Raw genomic sequence first — 15483 nt, 5'->3', positions numbered from 1 at the left:
CTCAAATCAGTTTTTCTTCACACAAACACAATAAATGCTTGGTTACATCGGTCCAGCATATTCACAAGAGAGTTGGATCATTGACCAGTCTATGACCTGCAATCCACAAAAATAATCACGGAATATATAAAAAGTACAAGTCTATAAAGGGCACAACTTATTAGATATATTTAACATTTTTATTTTTCGTGTAAAGATTTTAGGGTACTGCTTTTGGGGAACAGAAAAACATTTGTCACGGAACATGCTTTTCAAACAAGCTAAGGATGTGAGTGATCAACTCACCCTCCTGATATGCTAGAATAGAACCAACCACCTGGCTATTGGCTGACTTGCATTAAAATATGTTCTTAGCCAGAGAAGAGAGCTTGACAGAAGAAAAGAAGCTTTGGAGTAGAATCTCTGAAATCACAGGTTCAAATACGATGAGTTGTTTTTTTTTTATTTTTTTAAATCTTTCATCTCTTTGATGTACAGAATACTCTGTATGTGACTTTTTTTTAAAAAAAAAATGAGACTTTGCAGGGCTCATATAAAATTCAGACCATGCCAGGCGAGGTGGCTCACGCCTGTAATCCTAGCACTCTGGGAGGCCGAGGCGGGTGGATGGCTCGAGGTCAGGAGTTCGAGACCAGCCTGAGCAAGAGCGAGACGCCGTCTCTACTAAAAATAGAAAGAAATTATCTGACCAACTAAAATATATATAGAAAAAATTAGCTGGGCATGGTGGCACATGCCTGTAGTCCCAGCTACTCAGGAGGCTGAGGCGGTAGGATCGCTTAAGCCCAGGAGTCTGAGGTTGCTGTGAGCTAGGCTGACGCCACGGCACTCACTCTAGCCCGGGCAACAAAGCGAGACTCTGTCTCAAAAAAAAAAAAAAAGAAGCAGAATTAGGTATCAGTATAAACTTAATTGGGCTTTTTTTCTGTTTTGTTTGCTTTAAAGACTTAACTATATTATCGCTTAAGGCCCTCCTAGAGTCCAAGAAAACAAGCAAAGTCTTTAAAAGTCTGTTTTATTATAGGCCAGAATATAATAAATTCGTGACGCAATAGAGTTGATTTTTATATGCTGCACTTATTTTAGATTTACATGGTACCTTTTACACAAGCAATAGGTACAATGCATTTGTAACCATCATATCGGACTGGAAGTGTCAATGAACTCTTTCGGGTGATTTGAGTGCTATAGAGTCTGAGCTGCAACTTTTGGCACTGTGTAAGCCAATTATAATCTTATACACAGTGAAACATCATCTAATATATGATAATCCTCTTAAAACCAGTTTCCATGCACATTAACTTTTTAAAATCCCACCACTGATAGGATATAACTATTTTACACAATGAATTTGTGACTATTCTATTTCCTGATACCCCTCAGTGATTAAGAGAAAACATTTCGGAGATAAGATCTGAGCAACAAAGTTAAGTAGCATATAATAAGATAAAAAAGTAACCTCTTAACACTATCCTTTCATTTACCATCTTTAAGAGCAGTCTGCATGTAATGGACATGGAATAACAAGTGTTCATTACAAGTACAACAAAGAACATTCTATTTTTAAGATCACAGAATATTTCCAGTACTCAGAAATCACAGTGGATTTAAAATGACAACTAAAAACATTAGTTCACCTTCCCATGTATATAAATATTTATGGATGTGTATAAGGCAGCACACTACCCTTTTTGAAGGAATCTAGGTTAACAAATTTAAAAAGCCGTAAGATAAAGTAGATTCTCTCTCTCTTTCTCCCCCACCCCCATACTTCTAAAAAGGCCAAACTTGAAACTATTTAAGTCTTACCACCTTACCATATGTGGCAAAAGTTCTTCTTTGTTGTTCAAACATAAAATCATTGATATGAGCTGGTTCAGCATATCCAGAAAGCATATTTCTAGGGGCAGCCATTTGCTGTGTCCTAAAGGGATTTTCTGGTCCAAACTGAATGTTGTAAGAAAAATAAAAAGAAAGAAAGAAAGAAAAACATAAGTTCTGAGTACACGAAAGCTAGAATTACTGAACTATATATCTTCAACTCTAAATTATCAAGGGCCAATTGACCTATTTGGGAACATGTTAGCCTCACATGGTTCAGTGCAATTGGGCAATGACTGATTAGCACTGTTTGTCAGTCCATGGAACAGAAGGAAAGGAACCCACCGCATGCAAATCTATATATGGCTATTTACATCAAGAGCTCAGTAGCCACACGTGGTATTGGCTACTACATTCCCATCACTCTGACTCAAAACAAAACAAAATTTAAAAAGTATATAAGACAAACACACAAAACTGATGACTTCCAAACATTCCGAGTTTTGGGTGTTAACTAAGTTTAGGGGGAAATTTGTGTTCGAGTGATTTTTTTTAACAGTTAATAACAATATATAAGTGAATATAAAACATATATGAATATATATATTTTCAAGTTAATTAGGTATGGGTATTTAACAGTTTTTAGCTAAAATAATTTTGAAGTACACATTGTAATTGTCCATTACAATTGTAACCTCCTTACATAAAATGCATACATTTAAGGGAGGAAAATGTTGCAAACCATATATCTGATAAGGGTTTAATACCCAAATATAGAAGGAACTCAAAACAACTCAAAAGGTAGAAAACAAATACTTCAATTAAAAATGGGCCAAGGACCACAGTTTCTCAACATTTCTCAAAAGAAGACATACAAATGGCCAATAAGTATATAAAAAGTGCTCAACATTACTAATCATCTGGGAATTGCAAATTAAAATCACAATCAAGACATCAACTCACGCCTGTTAGAATGGCTGTTATCAAAAAGACGAAAATCAAAAAGATAACAAATGTTGGTGAGGATGAGAAAAAGGAACTCTGCACATTGCTGGTGGGAATGTAAATTAGTACAACCACTAGGGAAAACAGTATAGCGGTTCCTCAAAAAAGTAAAAATATAAGTACCACATGATCCAGCAATCCCACCACCAAGTATATACCCAAAGGAAATGAAATCAGTATGTTGAAGAGACATCTGCACACCCATGTTCACTGCGGCATTATTCAAATAGCCAAGATATGGAATCAACCTAAATGTCCATCAACAGATAAATGGATAAAGAAAATGTGGTATTCAACACAATGGAATACTATTTAGCCTTTAAAAAGAAGGAAACCCTGTCATTTGTGATAACATAAATTAACCTAAAGGACATCATGTTAAGTAAATTAACCCAGGTGCCAGGACAAATATCACATGATCTCACTTATATGTGGAATATAAAAGTCAATCTCATAAAAGCAGAGAGTAGAATGGTGGTTACCAGGAGCTAGAGTGGGGGACAGAGGGACACTGAGTGATGTTGGTCAAAGGACACAAAATTTCAGTTAGATAGCAGGAACAAGTTCAAGAGATCTATTGTACAAACATGGTGACCAGAGTTAATAACAATGTATTGTATACTTGAAAATCACTGAGAGCATAAAGTGTTTTTACCACAAAAAATAAGTATGTGAAGTAATGTATGTTAATTAGCTCAATGTAACCATTCCATAATATAATGCATAATATTTCAAAGCATCATGTTGTACAAGATAAATATACACAATTTTTGTCAATTTTAAAAAATTCACTAAAAAACCCCACATATAAGTACTAATTCAGATTATGTAAGTATCCTTGTATCTTTGAACTAAGTTAAGTAGTGATATATTTATAGACTTGGGAGAAAAGCATTTTTAACTTGTAAAGATGTTGGTTAATAACTCTCAGAGATCTGGAATTACAAGGGTGTGGTCCTCAAAAGTCTTCAGTAGGTACAGTACTGGTGAGTTAGTATCTTAGCAGTATATTATAATATCACAAGAGCTAAGAAACTTTATACTAGTAAAAATGGACTACATAAAATCATAACTGCAAGTTCACATATAGGAAAAAAACCCCAAATTATTGAATCAATAATATTATACTAGATTTTTAGTTAATTTTTCATTTTTAATGCAGTCATCAATGTTTAAAAAATTTATAAATAAATTTTAAGGTGAGAAGTGTCTATTGATTATTTCCTGGAAATTAAGAAAAGATCCCCACAATCCAATTTTATCAGCAGAATACTTTAATCTTGTCAGACATAAGCACAGTTTAAATATTACTGGCATAAGACAATTTCACTAGTGCTGTTTCTATGACATTGGGCCTCAGTTTCCCTCATCTAAAAAATAAAAGATCTGAGCTATTAATATATGATTTCTAAAGTTCATTCTAGCATTAATATTTATAGCAGCACTTACAGCCAGATTTTTAATAGTAACTAGCATTTTTTACTCTTTTGTATTTTTTCTATTTTCAAAAGTACTATTACCTTAAGGAGTCCAGAGTTCTTCCTGAGACTTATGGGCTTATGACTTTAGAGAAGCTAATTAATACATTTTTCTCGAAGCAGATTCAAAAAGAATTGAGTGAAATGAAGAAAATCACTAGACTAAAACAATGGCTATTATGTCTTTAAGTTCTATCCATAACTTGAGAAAATTTATCTGGATAACTAGGTAGACTATTTAGGAAAAGTCTTTGGTTGGGAGAGAGAAACAGTATTTTATAAAATAAAATAAGCAATTCAGTTAATTTTCAGAACTAGCTAAGTCAAAGGCATACGGTGTAACCCTGCAAACTCTACAATGGCCTTCAAACAGGTCTTCGTTACAGAGACAATTAAGAGTGATCTGGACTAAAATCTCCAAATATGCTACTTCCTGGCAGTAAATCTGAGAAAACTTGGTATCCTCACTGTAATATAGGAATACAAGCATTTACTTCATAAAGTTGTAGTGAGGACTACAGGAGATAAGATATGTAAATCCCTCAATATGGTGCCTGGTATATAATAATAAATGATAGTTGATAGTTTTTACTTAATTAGTCTCTATCCCTGTTCTTTCTCATCATGCAAATTCTTACTAAATGTATCTTCCTAAAAACTCAGTTTTGATTACGCCACACCCACATTTAAGAACCTCAGTAATCTATCATCTATTAAATCAAGACCAAACTTTTCACCTTGGCCCTGTGCAATATTATATAAAGCACCATTCTAGTCTTATTTCCCCATTCTCCCTTACTGATAATGACCAAGGCATTCCTGTTCTTTAGATCTTTTATGACTTGGCTCATCCTGTTCCCTTCTGCCTCGATTTTTTTCCTCATAAAAGCCTACCTTACCATCAGTGCCAATAATATTAATGTAAATAACAACAAGGGCTACTCTTTGTTAAATGCCTACTTTGTGCCAGAGTTTCCTGACCACATCGTACATTATCTCATTTATTTTTTTAACTCAATAAAGTAGAAATTATCTTCATTTTACCTATGAGAAAACTAAGAACACCCAAGGTTACTCCTGAGCTAACAAGCAGTCTGCTTAACTAAAAATCTCATGTTCTTAACCTGGATTGTATTGCCCATTTCAAATACTACTTCTTTCAGGGAACTTTTTTTGGTAATATTTACAATCTGATGCAATTTCTCCTTAAACTTAATAGTACTTTAGAGGCATTACAGGAAATAGTCTGGTTTCTATCTTTTAAAGAAAAATACACTTAACACATCCTCTCTGGTAAATACTAGCTTGAGAAGAGGGATTATATCTTGTTTCTGACATTTAGATTCTCAAAATACAGGAACTAGAATGTAATCTAGCAAAGTTTCTGGTAATAATTTTCCAGCCTTTGCCAAGTGATACAGATTCTAGCCACAGAACACAAAGTTCATAATTTGTTAAGTCACAGACAAATTCATTTGGCAACAAGGAAAAATTATGATTTTGGTTCCCTTTTAAATCTCATTGCTCCTTTCTTAAATGTTAATAAGTATCACAGTGTTCCTAACATAAACTAGCTTATATATTTAATGAGAGGCTCTCTAACAGTAGGGAAAAGAACAGAACATTAAAGGATTGATAATCCCACAAAGAGAATGATAGGCCTATTGTCTTGTCAATATCACCACAAAAAATTTCAACTGACCGTTTAAATTTTTCTTGAAAGTTCTGAAAACTGTAATTACCTAACAATGTATTATATTAGTTATACAGAGGATTTAAAAATTTAAGAAAAGCAGACTTCACAGAAAATAAAATGACATCAGTATGTCATATATCACAGTACTTCAAATTAAAAAATTTGTTTTCTGAATTCAGTGGCTATATTTTATTGAAGTACTTTCCATTTAAAAAATTATGAAGCATATATATAATATACAACCTCTCTTCAATGGGCTGGCTAAAATGGGGCCAAGGGATGTGAAACAGCCTACAAGTTCAATAAGTTACAAGGATTTAAGAAACAATGGAATAAAATTTAAAATGTACTCCAGGCTCAGAGCATGACAAGAAGATTTTTTTGCTAGTGCACACCCAGAGAACAGCTGGAGCACTGTCTAAACAGGAGCATTGCCACCTGTGGATATGCTACACACTTCAACAGCCATCTTTTAAGTGACTATAGAAACCTAGGCAGGCAAAATACTATACGAAGTAGTTCTATGACTCTGATATGTCACAAAAAGGACAATGATCTTACATTATAAAATGAAAAATATTAAAAAGTACCTCATTTTCCACCAAGATGCAATAAGATATGGCTCCTTACTCCCATCTTTAAAGTGCTTCTGCTACAGAAGCCTTATTTTTTTGTTTTATAATTACTATTTTCTGGCACCTCTATTTTGTAAATCAAGCATTCTTTCCCATTTTAAAAGGCAAATTATCTAGAAATTTAATCTTTTCTATGAACTTTCCTAAACAGACAATATTCAAAGACTTTCTTAAATGAATAATATTCACCTTTTCTGTTTTTTTCCTTCCATTTTTAAAAAATGTTATCATTTATCACCAGGAAAAAAAAAAAAAAACAAACCCAAAACTCAATACTTTATTTTAGTCAGAGCAGGCATCAAACACTGCGACTACTTCCCAGCAATGGATTAGTACAACATTTCAGAGGCATCTGTAACTAGATGTTTCACAATATACTAGACATTGATGTTAACAAACCAAAATTTTTTCCTTTATGGCTAATTTATACTATTCCATCATCAACACTGAGAGGAAGATGTCAACTAAGTTCACATCTAAGAATCAGATATTTTCAGATTTTCTTTTTCAAAAGACATAGTTCCATGTTGTCAGACATTTGTACACAGGTAGATAAGCAGCTAGTGAATTTTTAAAAGCATCCTCATGAAAGTTAGAGAAAGAAGGATCTATTCTCTAAAAGCTTAAGTAATATGCTTTCCTGAGAAAGCTTTTTAAAATTCACCAACCGTTTATCTACCTATGTATAATTTAAATACTTTAGTAAAAGGCAGAATCTAAATTAAATGTTTTCTTACCTCAGGAGCAAACATGGTCTCATAGGTAGGATTATACTGAACCTCTTTTACAGCAGGGTCAAGGTGAATTCCAGTCTCCAAATCTTCCTAAAAGAAAACCAAATGAATATTAAAGATCTGATAAGTGACTATTTTGTTTTAGAAGCCACATTAAAGTCACACGGCCATTTTTAATGCCAACTTTATGATTATTACATCAGTACCATATGATTAATAATTCTAATAATCAAAGATTAATAAAAGTAACGTATATAATTATTTCTAGAGGTTAAAAATATATTAAAAACTTTTTCTTTTCAAAATATTGACTTTATTAAAAATTTCTTAATAAGTTAGTACTACTCAAAGTCATAAATTTAAGAGATTCCAACTCTTCCTTTTTATTAGCTCAAAACACCTGATCTTCCGGTGCCAAATTCAGAAAAGCACTCCTTTTTTATTCAGCAAACCATATCAGATATATAAACATATGGCGCTTGGTTAGCTACTGCAGAGGAAACAAAAGGAAGTGGCAAGGCCTGAATCTTCTAAATCTAAAGTCTTATAATCTATGTCAATGTTTCAACCTTCTTAAATTCATTCCCCAGTTTAACAGACATAAAAATCTCATCTCCACTTAAGAATCATGGTAGTCTATCTTTTGCACGACCCTATCACTTACAAATATGACAACTCCCAAATTGGTACTCTAGCCTGGACCTCCCCTCTGAATTTGAGACTCCCAGGACATCTAACAGATACTTCAAATTTAATATATCCAAAAGGGAACTCCTGGTCTACCCTTCCCCAATGAACCCTTCCAGACTTTTCTATCTAAATCACAATTCCATCCTTACAGTTGCTCAGGTGAAAATCTCTAGAGTTATACCTGACTCCTCTTTCTTTCACTCTCTATATCCAACCCATCATCAAATCTTGTACTTTCCATATACATCCAGAATTCATCTACTTCTCACACCCTCTTTCTATCACCCTGGTCAAACTCATCATCTTGCATCTGGATTATTGGAATAGCTTTTTTTTTTTTTTTTTTTGGTAGATATGGGGTCTTGCTATGTTGCTCGGGCTGGTCTCCAACTCTTGGCCTCAAGCAATCCTCCTGCCTTGGCCTCCCAAAGTGCTGGGATTACCGGTGTGAGCCACTGAGACTGACCTTGGAATAACTTCTCAACTGGTCTTCTGCTTTCTGCCTTTGCCAACCCACAGCCTCATTCCACATAGGAGACGGTGCAATTTTTTCAAAACATTAGATTATATTACTCCTTTGCTATAAACCCCTAGTAGCTTCCCCACTCAGACTAAAAGCCTGACAAAGGCCTACAAGGCCCATTACCAGTTGTTCTACGAAAGTAGGCATGGTTCCCTAGGGTAGTTTTAAGGGGTATTTTTATCTTTCTGTATTATCCTGCCTGAGTATTCACACATTAAAAACATGTTATTTGATTATATCTTTCCTTTAGTGAAGACATTCAAGTTATATTTTAAAAATTTTAAAGAAGTCATATATCATCTATAAACTATATTTCAGTAAAGCTGGCATTATAAAATCGCTGTTGTAAAATGAGGGAGTTGAGTCTAAGTGGTTGAGGATTTTACCCTCCCTGATCTGCCCTCTACCCTCTTCAATTTCTGTCTTCACCTAGCACTAAGCCTGGGCTCCCTCTGCCCTAGTCTCACTGGCTCATTTGCATTCCTGCAATAAGCTAAAGGACAATCTTGCCTCAGGGTCTCTGCACTTAATAGTTCTTTCTTTTTGGAATGTTCTTCCACATGATTATTCTCTCTCCTTTTAAGTCTCTGCTCATTTTTTCTGCTTTCCCCTTACCTTGCTTTTTCACCATAATATTTATCATCACCTGACATATGTGTTTATTATCTATCTCCCCCCACTAAAATGTAAGCCATACAAGGTGGATTTTGTACAAGCAAATGTACAATCAGACCCTTTCACATCACTATCTTTATTCTGTTGGCTTCTTGCTGGTGGTAAGATACATCGTTTCACACAATTCAAAGACAATGCAAAGTAACATCGCACCTTGACTAGACTCCTGGCCTCTGGCTCCACATATCCAACTGCCTACTCAACTTCATTCTATGGATGTTCCACAGCACAAAACACTACGCTATGCCCAAAACAACATATCACTTCCTCATGGCTCCACCTTCACCAACAAATCAGGCACTTTCACTAACAAATGTTGCTGATTCTACCTCTGAATATTTCTCCAGCAACCACACTTCTACCCTCCCTTCTCCACAGCCCAGCTAGTTTGGGGCTTCATTATATCTTGCCTGGTCTATTATAATACCTCCTTATCTGGTTTAATACACCCGCACTTTTGCTATATTAGACTAACCGCTGATTTTTTAAAATAGCAAGAACTTTGATGCTTTCTGTGCTGTAGGCAATGTTACTGCCTTGTATTTTAGGCATTTCCTTTATTATCTGATAGTATGTCATCTTATTTTCCCTGATACCATCCCTCCTCCTGCCTCGGGAAAATTGCTTTTTTTATCCACAGACCCAAGGAATGTTGTACTCTTGAGAGTACTTCTGATATATTATTTGTTGCACATGACTTTTACTTATATCCTTACTGCCTACTAGAATGCAGGGCATTCAGCACATGTTCAATAAATATTTGTTAAATTAAATTGAAGAAAGAAAAGCCAAATCCACATAGAAATTAAATAGGGTAAGGCTGACCAAAGATTATTGGACTTGGCAATTACATCACAAAAAACCTTTGCCAGAGTGACTTTGGTGGTGAGGAATGGTATGGAAAGCCCGTTGCAAGGGGTAGAGGTATAAATGAGGACTTAGAAAAACAAGACAGTAATAATTTTTTACTCTGAAGACATTTGGTGGTAAAAAACAGAAGAAGAGATAGGGTGTCAGGCTGAAGGATTTTCAGGGTAAAATTAAGTTTCTCTTCCTCCTTAAGAAAGACTAAGTCAAAGATATAGTCAATCATAGGCTAGAGGAAAGGTGACAGCAAGAAGAAACACATGACAAGAATAAGGGGATACTCAAAGGTCTGGTTATCTTAAAAGAGGTAAGAGGGGATGGAATCCAGGATACAGTTGGAAGATTAACCTCTAAAAAGAGGACTGCTCTGTCTGAGATGAAATAGAGATAACAAAGATAAGAATGGGTGCTAGGTGATAGATGTTTGGAGATGCTGGGACATTTGGGAGTCATAATTGATCTTTTTATTTTCTTAGTGTAGCCAGGGTACAGGCATCTTCATAAAACAAGTACAGCAACTTCAGATTCATTTATTCATTCAACAAAAATATTGATTGTGTGCCTACTATGTGCTAGGCACTGTTCTAGGCCCATAGAAATAGACAAAGACACCTGTCTTTGTGGAGTTTACATGCTAGTGGAGGAGACAGGCAATAACTCACATAATAAATAAATGAATTACCACAATGAACAACATTTAAGAGACCCAACTGGTAACAAACAAAAATTATTGGCAGATTAACTAGGTATATCAGTCAGGGTTCTTGGCTGCAAACAACAGGTTGACTCAACAGTATTGAATCCTTATGAGTTTCTCTTAGAATTGCCAGGAAGGGTGGAGAACCAGAAATAAAGGGATGGAATCACAATTCAAAACCAATCATGACACGGCCAATCCAGTGAGGACAACAGTTTACCAGTAATGAACACCATTATTAAACTGCTATGGCTGCCACTGGATACTGCTATTGAAAGTACTGGCCTGAGAAACTAGAAAATGTTGGCCACCTTAAAATCCTCTTTCCTTACTTTGTGGATTAGTTTCAGATTAGAAAACATAGATGGGTGCATCTGTTTGGCTGACTCCAATTTATAGTCCTGACTCTTAGCTGAAAGGGAGCCAGAAGAATGAGAATCTGGGTTTTCAGCTTCTGGAGGTGGGTGGCAAACAGGAATGTTCTTCACATTAAGACTCTTAAGGAAGGGGATTCAAATGCTGGGTCATCTAAAAGATGACAAATATATATCATCCTTGGATATATACTAGAATCTTCACTGATTAGAGATAGTATCTTGCATAGGGTCCAATGGGAAATCCAATACCATAAAGTTAAAAAAGATCACATACAATTTTTTAAACTGCACAAAAACAACATGCTTTTCCCTCTCAATATTCAAAGCCTCAGTGACAAACTGCTTAAAAATAACAAGAGGCTTAGCCATATTTATTCCCACCCCAAAGGATTTTTTTTATCCTTCGAGACTGGGTCTTACCTGTGCTAGAGTACAGTAGCATCATCACTGCTCACTGCAGCCTCCATCCAACTCCTTGACCTGGGCTAAAGCGATCCTCCTGCCTCAGCCTCCTGAGTAGCTAAATATACAGTCATGCACCACCACACCCAACTAATTTCTAAACTTTCTGTAGAGACAGGGTCTTGTTATGTTGCCAAGCTGGTCTCAAACTCCTGGCATCAAGTGATCTCCCTGCCTTGGCCTCCCAAAGTGCTGGGATTACACGTGAACCACTGTGCCCAGCCCCCTATGGATTTTAGTTCAGTTGCTAGAAACGCTTTATAATATGGGTTACCAGATCTTTCCAATTAAGGGTATTTAAAGTATTCTAACTTTGCATTATTTTGAACGGAGTATCAAAAGACATCAACTTTTCAATGCAAAGTATAATGTAAAAAACCTACTCTTTATATAAGCAACAATGGCAACCAATAAAAAATATAAATATATCCCAGTTGGGATATATTTCTGGTTCCTGCTAACATTACAGAACAAATCGAACAACCCTCAAGAAAATGAAGGGTTTGTTAATTTTATATTTAATTAGAAAAACTTGGACAATACCACAACCTTGTTTTAATATGCATGAGGAATTCAGAACCAATTAGGCATGCAATTGGAATTGCCACAGAATTACAAAGGATTTCTATTTAGTTTCAATTATCCACAAAAATTAAAGTACAGTAAGTGAAGGTCACCCTATGGATCAAACAGGTTTAAACAGTTTATTTTTTGTCGATTCAAACTAATTTGAGAATAAAACTAAACAGTATTCGCTTTTTAGTATTTTCACATTTCTTCCTATGTCCAAATAAGATAATAGACATGAAAAGACTACATAAATTACAAAGCATATCATAAACACTAATCATCATTATAAAGTATCTGTCAACTTATGGCATAATTGTTTTTTTCCAGAAAGTAGAAATGACTAAACTTTCTAATTTAGGTGGATGAAATAAACGAACAGAAATTCAGATAAAGATATCCTTTGAGTTTGGCCCTTAACAGAGGTAGAGGGAAAGGTGATCCATTTGAAGCTCATAAATATAAGAAATATCACCCAAGAAGAAACTAAAAAATGTGTCTTAAAATTAGGAGGAAAATTTTCATTTTACTCAAGTTGGCTATACTAAAGCAGGGAATACAGTGGCGGAAAGTAACATAGTCATTGATTCAAATGAGAGAAAACCAGGTTTGCTTTTATTTTTTTAATTTTAAAGTCACCTAACAAGCAGCTCTTGCAATCCAACAGGGCCTGTCACATGATTTCTAAAGTGCAAAATCTGACAATGTTGCATTAAAATAAATTTTTAACCAGAAAATAACTATTGTCATACAATGTAGAATACAGATATGTTTAATTGGTGTTCCAGAATAAGAGAAGAGAGGACTAATATGTGAAGAGATAAAAACAACTGGCCAGAAATGTCAAAAGATCCACACTACAAACCAGTCAATACCCAGTTAAAGAAACCCCCAAAATTCTGAGCAGAACAAATAAAAAGAAATCCACACACATGTATCCCATAATAAAACTAAAGAATGAAACCAAACCACAAAAATAAAAACAAACAAACAACAACAACAAAAAACAGGAGGAGGGTGGAGAGTCGTAAAAGCTGTCAAAAGAAAAAAGAAAATCACTTTCAAAGAAAAACAGCTACACCAATAGCTGATTTATCAGTAACAATGAAAACCAGAAGACGGTAGAATACCTTAAAAGTGCTAAGAGAAAATCGTCAGCTAAGCAAACTAAACCCAGCAAAAATATCCTTCAAGAAAGAGAATTAAATGAAAACATTTAAAAGACAAACTAAAACTGAAAGCATTTGCCACCAGTCAACCCTCACTAAAGGACATTCTTAAGGATGTACTATGGACAGGAAGAAAATGATCTCTTGCATATGGGATGTAAGAACCATGATGATGCATGATCATCTTGTGGTGGGTGTGTGAGTGTATGTATACGTATGTATGTGCATATATATACCAGACAACCATAGCTAAAATAGGAGTGGGAGGGATGTGAATAAAATTAAAGTGTTGTAAAGTTCTTGCATCATTTAGTAGAAGGTGAAGGTATTGATCAGACATGTTGTGATTTCTAGGGGTAACCACCAGAAACTGAGTGCATAATTTATAGACAAGAGTGGGAAAAAATGGAATGAAAAAAAGAAAATCCAAAAGAATGGATGCCTAACTTTCTGCCTTTCTTCTTTTCTGTTATATGTATTTAAGACTATACTTTTTGGCCGGGCGCGGTGGCTCACGCCTGTAATCCTAGCACTTTGGGAGGCCGAGGCGGGTGGATCGCTCGAGGTCAGGAGTTCGAGACCAGACTCAGCAAGAGTGAGACCCGTCTCTACTAAAAATAGAAAAAATTATCTGGCCAACTAAAATATATATAGAAAAAATTAGCCGGGCATCGTGGCGCATGCCTGTTGTCCCAGCTACTCGGGAGGCTGAGGCAGGAGGATCGCTTGAGCCCAGGAGTTTGAGGTTGCTGTGAGCTAGGCTGACGCCACGGCACTCACTCTAGCCAGGGCAACAAAGCAACACTTTGTCTCAAAAAAAAAAAAAAAAAGACTATACTTTTTATGTTTTAATTGCTATGGCTGCATCTCATATGTTCTGATGTAGGGGTTACTTTAAAGTACAATTTCACAGTTTTCAAATATGGGAATTTTATGTCTATCTTTTTGTGGTTGGTTTCTAGCTTAGATGCATTATGGTCAGAGAATATGATTTAAAATTTGTTGAAACTTATTTTATGGCCTAGTACAGGGGCTAGCAAACTGTGGACTGAATCTAGCCCAGTCTGTTTTTTGTACCAAGAAGCTCAGAACAGTATTTACATTTTTAAAGGGTTGTTTAAAAAAAAAAAGATGAAGAATGGAAGGAGGAAAGGAGGGAGGGAAGAAAGGAGGGAGGGAGGGAGGGCGGGCAGGCAGGCAAGCAGGCAGGCAGGCGTGACAAATTTTACATGGCCAGAATAGCCTAAAATACTTACTATCTGGCCCTTTACTGAAGTTTGCCAATCCCTGGTCTAGTATGTGGTCAGTTTTAAAAAAATGTTATATTAGTGCTTGAAAACAATATTCTGGGCTGTTGAGTGCCACATTCCATAAGACCTTTAGATACAATTTAGTAATTTTGTTATTCAGATTTTCTGTATCATGATTGTTATTTTTTGCTTATTCTATCAATTATTGAGAGGTGTATTAAAACCTCCCACTGTCATTGTACATATATTAATTTCTCATTATAGTTCAATTTTTGCTTAAATATTTTGAGCTTACATTGTTATATACCTCTTTGTGACTTGAACCTTTTATCATTATAGAGTGACTTTTTTTTTTGTTTCTAGTAATGGTTTCTGCTTTAAAGTCTATTGTACTGATCTTAATACAACCAGCATTCTTTTGGTTAGAATTTGCCTGGTATATCCTTTTTCAATTATTTTATTTTTTGTCTTTCTGAAGGTCTTAGTAAGCATGGCCAAGCAAGAAAGAAATTAAAAGAAATTAAGACTGAAAGAAAGAATAATGTCATGTTTATAGCTGATATGACTATGTAAATAGTAAGATTAGTTAGAAAGTTAAATAAATGGAAAAATAATGCTATCTATTAATATAATAGCATAAAAATATTGGGTACCTAAAGATACCACCAACAAAACTGCACAAGATCTTGATGGAGAAAATTATAAACTCTGGAAGAAATAAAAGAACCTAAAGACAGCCTAAACAAATAAATAGATATACCATTGTCTCCAAATTGATCTATGATTCAATGAAATTCCAAACAAAATCCCACCAGGGTGTTAGTAGAACTTTACAAA

General features: G+C 35.0%; 1 protein-coding gene across 1 annotated transcript in view; it reads right to left on the bottom strand.

Moving 5' to 3' along the window:
* CDC40 (cell division cycle 40) overlaps positions 1-15483 on the bottom strand; it is a 40005-nt gene that overhangs the window by 20305 nt on the left and 4217 nt on the right. Inside the window, exons 2-3 of the mRNA XM_069487681.1 lie at positions 7373-7459; positions 1818-1947 (exon numbers count right to left, since the gene is read on the bottom strand). Coding sequence (XP_069343782.1) covers positions 1818-1947; positions 7373-7459 — 217 coding nt within the window. The remainder of the gene's footprint in view (positions 1-1817; positions 1948-7372; positions 7460-15483) is intronic.

The sequence above is a fragment of the Eulemur rufifrons genome, chromosome 15 (assembly GCF_041146395.1).
Source record: "Eulemur rufifrons isolate Redbay chromosome 15, OSU_ERuf_1, whole genome shotgun sequence".
NCBI classification, from domain to species: domain Eukaryota; kingdom Metazoa; phylum Chordata; class Mammalia; order Primates; family Lemuridae; genus Eulemur; species Eulemur rufifrons.
Note: the sequence above shows the minus strand (reverse complement) of the source record. Positions and strands in the feature narration are given on the sequence as shown.